Source organism: Pleurodeles waltl, chromosome 11, assembly GCF_031143425.1.
Source record: "Pleurodeles waltl isolate 20211129_DDA chromosome 11, aPleWal1.hap1.20221129, whole genome shotgun sequence".
Lineage (NCBI taxonomy): Eukaryota > Metazoa > Chordata > Amphibia > Caudata > Salamandridae > Pleurodeles > Pleurodeles waltl.
In genome coordinates, this window is record NC_090450.1 from 962,346,638 (window position 1) to 962,356,813 (window position 10,176).

General features: G+C 42.6%; 1 gene segment (V, D, J or C); it reads left to right on the forward strand.

Moving 5' to 3' along the window:
* Positions 1–7,444: 7,444 nt before the first annotated feature.
* On the forward strand, positions 7,445–8,013 carry LOC138265174 (probable non-functional immunoglobulin lambda variable 5-48). The segment is given in 2 exon segments: positions 7,445–7,523; positions 7,670–8,013. Coding segments are annotated over 2 exon segments (393 nt in total).
* The last annotated feature ends 2,163 nt before the right edge of the window (positions 8,014–10,176 follow it).

The window sequence follows — 10,176 nt, forward strand, 5'->3', positions numbered from 1 at the left end:
CCTTTTTCTCTGCCCCTTCTCTTCTGTCTATTTTATATTTTATATTTCTTTTTTTCTCTGGGTAGTGCAATTCATTGCGTCTTCTTTTTTACGCTCTCTCCTCCTAGTGCTTTGACGCTCTATTGAGTAGGAATGCGATTTATAAATCTTGTCATACATACATACATGTACCTCAGGCATCTCCTCCTCCGTCAGGGGCTAGCAGGACTCAACAGGAATCATATCCCTCCACAGTGCACATCACAGGGGCCCCTAAGGTCCAATTCCAGTGATCACCAGGGGACCTATTCCCCTCCTCCAGTGCAACAGCTACCGATCCACCCGGACAGTGACAGGCTTTCCTCTGTCAGCCGCAATACTCATGCCCCCAAGGTCGTAATGACCCCCATAATGTGCTATTTAATCAAGAGGAGTGGGAGTATAGGGGAATTAAAACACCTTTACTGAAAGTGAATGCCAGACAGAAACCAGATAGGAAAGGTATATCGCTTTCAAGCAAACTGTTATGAACAGTATTACTACTGCTAACTGTTTGTGCATACAATTAAGATTCCTACATCTCATTCCTAATACTGGAGGTGTAAGTCATATAAATAGTGTGAGGAATGATGTTCTGGGATGGAGATTTCAGTTGCTTTACCAATTAGACGCTAGAGAGGAACATTATAATGGTGTGGATTGCTGCAGTGTAAGGAAAGACATTGAAGTGGGCAATGCAAAGTCTGGAAATATAGTAGATATATGTAGAACACAATACAAGACTAAAAGAGTATACTATTATTCAGTGATACATGACTGTTACTCTAGAACTGATGAATTGGGGCACAACCCGATGCAGCCCTCGCAGCTCCTCATCGGAACAGACAGCACCAATACAACTCGATGAAAGATCTCTCATCGCAGCCCTTGTAACTCACTATAGGAATGGATGCAGCCTGATGCAACTCACCACGTACCAGCAGTTCCTCATCAGCACTAAAGCAGCAGGATGCAATTCAAGGCAGGACCCCACATCTATCCTCAGAACCGCTGCTATGCGGTGCAAGGCCCCTCATCCAGGACATAAGGTACAATTATCAGGGGCCTTACCTGTTCCATCTATTTGGCTTGTGCCTCATCGTGGTCGGCCTGAACTTGTGGCTTTGTCAAAGTCCAGTGTTTGTCTAGATAAACACGTTGGCGCTTTGTGCTGATAAGCAATCTTTTTACCTGAATCTATAATTGGAATCTATTTTTCTAAATTGATGTGGGATTTTCTTGTGTTTTATGTTTTCACTTTATTACTGTTTAAGTGATGCATGAATACTTTACTTAATTACTATAAGGTAGGCCTAACTGCTGCGTGCCAAGTCACCCTAGCTTTAAGCACAGGTTAATTTACTGACTTTTTGTGTTTCACCCTGAAAGACTGTCATGGTTGCTTAAAGAGGGCTCAAACCTCTCTCAACCAACAACCCACATTTTAACAATGATACTGATTACTGTGCTTTATAATTTCCATTTGACTACATGAATATGTGTAATGCAATTGGAGTACCTAAATAGGACAACTATGGAGATTTGTTAATCCCCAAAATGATAACGAAGCCTTTGCTGTGAATATACGTTTATGCACAAAGATAAATGAAAATGCTAGGCTAGAAATGCCTTATGAGTAATTTGATTATTACCTCTTAGCACACAAATAAAGTTGTTGATGATTATTAAGTCAAACAGCAGCAACTTCTGATTGTCTTTATTAAGTTTGTACTTGTAGCAAATCAAATCAAAAACATTAAAATGCAGTGGGAAATTCATATTTTCTTCATCTGCTGATGATTATAAGGAGGAAGCCATAAGTCTTTAAAAATGAGGATGCTGAAACTGCAGGCTAACATGGTATCATTAGTGGTGTGGAAGATGATGATGAAGGTAGACACCTATTGAATAAAAAATGAGAAACTGTTGATGGTCTGATGCTTACCAGAGTAGCCATAGAGGATGGCATTGCACATTTTCATATCGTTTCCTGTGATGTTTTTGCTGTGACCACTGACAGCATTCAGAAGAGCAGAAATGCCTTCTGTTCGGGAACCTTGCACTGTCAGGGTGGGCAGGAGGAAGCAGGCAGAAAGGGGAAGCTATGACGAAGTGGGCACACTCTTCACTACCATCCACAATTGGCCAGACATATAGTATATAGCTTCAGCATGGTGCTGTGAAGAACACGTGTCCCCCTCCTCTATCCCTACTTTGGCTTTCGAGTGAGCATGTGAGGTAACAAGGTTGATGTGGTACAGATGTATACCAAAAGGATGTTATCAATACAATGTATGGACGATAGGGATAGATTTTTATTAACTTTTCTGTTGATGGGTTTAAGCGTGGCGGAGGTGTGGGGGGGGGGCATTATCAATGTCGCGTGAATGGCCTGAGAATTAAGGACTCCAGATTTAGGACAATGATTGAAGCAGCAAATAACAATGGATTCCAAGCACGGACAGCCTGAGTGGAGTGACAAGCCAATATGAATGAAGTAAGGGAGTGATGAGCTAGTGCCGGAGACGAGACTTGGCCCATCCTCACCTAGTTGCCAGTCATGTGATCAGGGCACAGGATGGCACATCGCTGTATAGGAAAGTATAGCACTAGCTTTCCTCTTTATACGTTTACGCCTGACTAAAATACAATCAATTGGCTCGGACACACACAAACATATTTAATGTGGCGTAAAGCATCTCACAGTGACTCAAATCATTGTGTTGATTTACTCACCATTATAAAATTTGCAGGCGCAGCACAACTTGCAAAGCACCACGCACCCAACATAAGCTTTAGTAAATATCCCCCAAGGTATTTAATACACACAAAGAGAACTGACGAGTTGCTTTCCCCACATAGTTCAGTGACTATTTACAGGACCTCAGTGTGTTAGTCTTCCATTGAGGCCCTGTGCATAAACCTTGCTATGGGCAAAGCTTCACGTGGAAATGTCCCTGTTTCTAAATGGGAAAACATAAATATGAAGACATCTGTGCATCCAGTGACAAATCTCAAATCTCAGAAATGTTGTAATATGCTTTGTGGTATCTTGTATCATTTTAATTTGTTAGGCTTGGGGGGTTTCCGATGTAATGGTGTCCAATACTCTCTTATAGCATGTTACTTTGTTCACTATTGGAATGCTATTTTTTCTTATGAGCACACTGTCAATTATCTCTGCCTGGGACCTCTAGCTGCAGCTGGCTTCTTTCCCTGCACTATTAAACAGCTACAATAGACAACCTAAATATGGTGTCTCTATAAAGACTGGAGTAAAGAAGGAAAACTCCATTTCATGTGATTTTCTTTAAGTCTTGCTGTGTTTCACAGAGGGTTCTTCTCTTTTCTGGTATCAGTATTTGATTAACATTTCTGTCTAAATATTTTAAACTTAAAATGAAGACTTTTAATTCTTCAACCTGGATCCCTTTCTTAATAAACACTTCCGACGTTTTCAAGTACTGTGTCATTTATTGTTAAAATGCTATCAGTTAATCAGACTTCTATCTCATGTCAAACATTTGAGCTCATGCTTATCAATGGCTTTTGATTCAGTATTTGTGAATCTATCTGCAAGGCTCAGAACTTCTGCAAAACAACAAAGAATTTCAAGTCCTCTTTTTTCATTATCAGCTGTTATTTATGATATTGTCCTCTAGATGGGGGTATCTTACGTTGCTCGCACTGTGTTCATTGCAGCTATAGGGAAGCCGTAAGAATGAAAACCTCTGAGTTCAAGCACTTCAGATGCCGCAGACCTGTGACCTCGCACGAGGGCTCCATCCTCTCCTTGTTCACTGTTGTGAATGGTCGCTCTATTGCCCAAGGACTTGGGGAGATTCACTAAACAGAAATTTGACTTTGTCATTTTCTTTTCTCATTTCTTTGCCAGTGCATTCATGCTGGAGAGGCCGGTGGCCCTACTTCTGGTCACACCGAGATGTTTGTCCTGGGCCCAGTGTTTTAAATGGGCCGGTACTGTCTGGTACTGAGTACCAACACTTTTTTATATTTTGAGAGGGAGAGTACCTGCACTTCTGAAGAAAACATAATTCTTTTCATTGGCGAGTACCAGCACTTCTCAGAAACAATCAGGTACTCTGGTCAGAGAGGCTTAGCCAAGTGCCGTCACCTTACAACACATTGTCACTCTCTGGTGGGCCCACCTGCTGCTTCACCAGCCCCCGGACATCAATGGTTTTACCGGCCCATTCCTGTCCCACACGGCCTGTTCTGACTGGTGCAGGCCAAGCTGAGCCCAGCGTACTCTGGCCAGCTGACAGCTCAAACAGGACTTCACCACACTCCTGACAGAAGGGAAAAGGACACCCTTGTCCTGCCAGCCTTGACGGTCTCATAGCCGCTCAGCTGCCTGGCACCAAGGACGGGGATGCCACACTTCTGGACACAGTGTCAGGTGAGTGCAGGACATACTTTGATTCAGCTGCAAACAATTGAAGAGGGAAGAGAGGGATTTTAAAAATGTTATTGGCAGACTGTATTCCCCCATTCATTTGTATTGAAGCACAGGTGATTTCACTTGGGAGACAGACACATTTAAAGCCATTTTTTTTTTTTGCTTCAAAAATTGGGAGTGTCCCACCTGATTCTGGTATATTGACATCTACAGCTTTTATTTTGACTACTCTGCAACTCTACTAGGAAGCTGTGTTATACATAAATACAAACATACAGATGAAGCACCAGTGCACCTGGGGCACTCTATTGTAAACCAACATGAATCAAATCATCAAATAAAATATTTAACTCCTCAAAACGATTTAAATGATTGTAAAACCATGGAATGTTTCATAAAGTGATGGGTCATTATGAGGAAGGAAGACAGGCAGACAGAGTAATCCACAGCCCTGCTTCTGCCACTCTTAGCCTGTATCATACTTGATTTGGTAAGTGGTGACGGTCATTTCAGGCACTTTGTCCTGTTATTAGAGAGTAGGAGACAGCCACACTTGTGAAATGCTCACCTGGGAACAAAGTGTGCACAGCTGTTTAATAGCAGTCAGGATGCATGATTAGTTCTTATTTATTATTAGAACATTGGAATGTTGGGAGCTCCATTAGAGACAATGGAGTGCTCTGGGCTTTTACTGGCTGCTAAAAGCCCGAAATGTCAACATTCCAATGTCAATGTTCTTTCTTCACAGCAACAGATGTGAACAAAGGCCTCACGGAGCGCGAGGAGATTTTCATTTATTTATTTATTAGAACATTCTGCCCTCTAGTGGCAGGATGTCCTAATAGCCTTATAGCCCTTTGTAGGTGGGCTATACAGGCAATTAAACTCCCGCTCTCTTGCTCCAGAGCAGGCCATTAATGGACAGTATAGCCCGCTACGGTGGACTCTAAGGCTATATTGGGCCTCACTGCTACCATTTACACTGTTATATAGCTGTGTTGCCCTTTTACTATCACTAGTATTTTAATTGTAGAATAATTTTCTTTTCTTTTGCTCAAGAGGCCTTTTTATGTGTTTATAATGTTTTAAAACTGTCTGTGTTGTATATCATTTGCACAGAATGATAGTGAAAAAGTACAAAATATATCTGGTAGTAGTCAGGGCTGGACATGCCTTTACTTCACCAGGCATTTCCCCACAGCCCGGCGAAGTACCACACATCAAGGGCTAGACTAATGCATTTTAGTACTGATGTCTGCATCACTGCACTGAAGTGCATTAGTCCCAAATTAAATCTTCCCTCTGACCACGAGGTGCTCAAGGCTGCCTGGCTACATTTCACAAATGTAGCCAGTGCATTTTCAGCTTCTAGGTCTGCGCTGCTGCACCATACAGCACTGAGATGCCAGAGTGCTTCTCTGACAAATTCTGTCATTTTTGAGCTGTGCCTGCTTGGGGGGGCCAGTAGGTTAGTGACCTTCCGTTTCATAGTTTTGCAGCAGTTGTGAGATCTTTTTAGAGCTTTGTGTTGCTCAAAAGGGTGTCATTTCTGAAATGTTTCTGTTTAAATACACATCATTGCTTGGTTTTACTCGCACGAAAGTGTCACTCTAAGCATCACACATTTGGTCACTGTATGTCATTCATAAGTACACACAAGCCGATTAAATGTCACATATAAGCAATCTGAAAACTTGCCAGCTATGAAATGGGTGCAGTTTATGGTATTTATGTTTCACTCATCTTCATTGCTTGAAAGTGTCACTCAGTCATTGAATGTCACTCATAATTACACTGACATTATGAAAATGTCACATATAAGCAATCTGAAATCTTGGCAGCTATGTTCCAGTGATAACAGATTTTCTCAGTACCATTGACTTCAATGGTGCCCTCAACATTCTGATGTTCTAAAAATCTTTTGAGAACTAAAGATTGCTCTGAATATGATAACACTGTATCCTTACCCACAGGTGACGAGCTATGTTTTACTCTGAATACACAGTTTTCCTCCCTTTTAAGCGAACACTTTCTGAGCCCTCATAACATTCCTTATTTGGGTACAGTTACTGGAACATGAAGCGACATCTTCTATGGCTCAGTATTGTAGTCCCTGTATTCTTCTCCTCAAGCCAGAAGTGGCCAATGTGGGTCCAGGACGGCCCAGTCCTTTCCAAATTTCCTAAAAAAAAAACATCTGGGGTTTTATGTTCATTGTATTTCACATGAATTTCCTGAATGTCTGCCATGGATCCACCCTACCTTGAAATTAACGGAGCATACCTGCTCTAGACTGTCACCTAGTGTTGGATTCATGGTCATGTGTAGACGTTGTGTGCATCAGGGAGGAGAGAGACTTCTTAAATACATCCTCCCGAATCCCTCTCAGCTCCAAAGGAGTCTGAGCTGTGTCTGCCTCTCTGACCTTTTGGTAACATGTTGCTGCTTTTCCTACATCCTGCTGCTTGTCCGGTATCTCTTGTCTCATTACAAACCAAGGCACCACCACGAGGGCGTCCTGGACCTAGTAATCAATGGAAGTTCAACCAAACAGTATAACATGATATAGTCCCAACGTGGGGTACCTCTGGAGCTTGCTCTCAGATCTAGACAGAGTTATCCTGTCTCCCCACATACAATATGCACACTCACATCAATGTCAAAGTCTCTCTGGCGTCCCACAGATGATAGATTTAAAGGTGTGCTGGCATAATTAGTAAAGGAGAGCAAAACTCAATTTAATCGACATCATTTCTTGGCAATCATATTAAATGTCAACACTCTATTTAGTTAAAAATACTTGAAAGAGCTGATGAAGAGGGACACGTGAGAGCCACGGGAGAGAGGATATCAAATATTGACAGGAAGTATAGAACTGCTGGTGATCTCTGCTGCAGAACACACGAGTGTGTAATAAAGTCCGAGCACATTTGCATGAAGGGGCGACTCCCCGGCCCTGCAGGGGTTTAAGGAAGAGCTCCAGGGCCGCACCCAGAGGTCTGTCTGCATCAGTCAGAGCCCTGCTGGAGCTGCACCATGTCCCGGGCTCCTCTCCTCCTCCTCGTGTTCAGCGCCCTCTGCGCAGGTCAGGGCAGAGCGCGGTCGCGATCCCTGTTCTTCCACAAAACAAACATAACTCTCACCAAACAGCACTAATGAATAACCTCCGAAATATATATCTGAGTTATTGTTTGTTTAATGTTTTGTACTAAATTCGTCTTTCCATTCCAGGTGCTGCTGCCCAGAATGTGCTGACTCAGCCGGACTCAGTGTCGGTGACCCCGGGACAGACGGCCAGACTGCCCTGTGTTATGAGCAGCGGGTACAGCATCGGCAGCTACTACATCTGGTGGTACCAGCAGAGACCCGGGAGCCCCCCCAGATTTCTCCTCAGGTTCTATGATGACTCTATCAAGCACCAGGGCTCGGGGGTCCCCGCCCGGTTCTCGGCCTCCAAGGACCCCTCCAGTAACACCTGCCACCTGCTCATCACCGGGGCCCTGGGGGAGGACGACGCAGATTACTACTGTAAAGCAGATATTGGCAGAGGCGTTTACGAGTATCACAGTGACTGAGAGCGAGGAGGAACTGAGACAAGATCCTCACCTCGGTCTGACTTCCTCGTCGAAGCCGATGCCTCCGTCCGCTGTTGCTGCTTTACAGAACTGAGGTTTCTAGTTGCCATGTGTTTTTGTGGAGTGCAGCGTCGGACTGGCCTACAGGGCAATCGGGCAGTGGGCTCGTCTGACAGATCAGAGTATGGGCTGCTTTTTGACTGTTTGTGGACCTTGGTTTATGACCTGGTGGGCTGTTTTTTGTTAACAATCAATTCCTGATAATAACATTAACATTGTCGGTAGCAGGTACAAGTGTATTCTATTTCCCTTTCTTTGCAAAACACTATACAGCTGGGCCTTTGCAAGCTTAAACAAGCATTTACAATGCATCGGGTCTCGCGTTTGCTCATGTTAGAGCTGATCGCGTTGTAAGCTCTGATAGAGCGTTCCAGCTTAATAATTTACCTGTATTTGGACGCTCTTGGGTCGATGAATCTTTTGACCAAGTGGGACTCTCCTTACCGGGGAGTAATCAATCAAAATCAATAATCGATAATCAATAACGAACATAAGCAATACCCTGATCAACATAACACTTCACAATTAATCCAGAATACATTTCGGCAAAACCATGACCTTTCGGTCATGAATAACCACACCAGTTTATGCAAAGTTAATGAATTTATTTCCCTATATTAACAAAGCTAGCACAATGTAGATGTGTCTCAACACCAAATTATATATGTAAATGAACATTAATAGCTGTCCATAACGGCGAAACAGATGCAATCTATGCAGCATTTGAATAACAATGCCTTCTATGATGGCAACGCAAACCACTAAAACTACAATCTGTAATGGGCTAATTGCATACATTTAGTCAGCATAACAAGGTCTCAAATTGCATCGTGCATCAAATGAATCCTCATCTAACCTCAAATTAGCATCAGCATGTGGGTCTTCATGCAAAAACAATTTAGCAACATTAATTTAGAAAACTCCTAACTAGGGCTCTTATCAAAAATCAGCAGTTGGTTACCTAAAAAGAAAACACAATGCAATTGTACAATTTTCCTTTCATATTTACCAAATTCAATCAGCATTCAAGGAAGTCTTCGTCTCACAGGTACCGGATTCGATCAGCATGGGACGGGGGCAAAGGGGCAGGGTGGACGGGGCAATTGCCTCACGGCGGCAAGATAAGACTAATACTTCATGCAAAGGGCAAATCAAAGTTAAAGTCTCTAGGGCGAGAATTTCTTAAAGTCTCTTTCTCTCGATTAGAGAAAGCATCAAAGTCTCTCAAAATGGCGTCGAACATCAATTGGCATCGTAGAAGATCGGCAATAATGTCCGATAGGTAATGGCCGCTTTCTTCCTTGTGCACCTGGTTTAAATAGACAACAGTTCAAATCCAGTAGGGTCTTCCATTGGAGGGTTCACAGGTTAGCTTCAAATTGTCCAATCAAAAACAACAGATCTCAAGCTTTTACCTAAGCATACATTATCCTTGGAGTCGGGAACGTAAGTTGCAACATATTTTACCAATTAACTCACTTTCAGAGCGTCCATTGTCTGCACCTGCAGATTGACCTTGGAGTGAAGAAAAAAGATGCCAGGCTGGCACGAAACCTTAAGATAAGCATGTGAACGATCTCACTGGAAAAGTACAGCTTCAAGCAAGAATACACGTTTCATTAGCACATCGGAAAAATACGAGCATCTAAATCGTGAGACATGGCAACTAGGCCAAAGCTTCCACTAAAGTTATGCTAAGCTAAAGCATTTCTAACAAGCAAATCATGGCACACGTTTACGATTATGTCAAACTAGTACAATTCTAATACATCACATTATGTGAAGCACGCTTATAAATGTTGGCAAACTACGTTGAGGGCACATTTGTCCCCGTACAATCTTACTTAGTTCGATTAAAGTCACACTTGATTATTGCAGCACTACGTTTATGCACTAATAAATGTAAAACCTTCATTTCAGCTTCATCAATCCCTCCTCTGATGACTACTTGTCATCACACAAAACTATTCCCACAAATTTTATTCCATTAAAATTCTGTCAGTTCTCTTTGCCTTTTAGTTCCCCTTGTCCTTGCTTTGTATTCTTCTGCCATTCTTTTCATCATTTTCTCTTCCTTCCTTCTTTTAATTCTTTCCATGATCA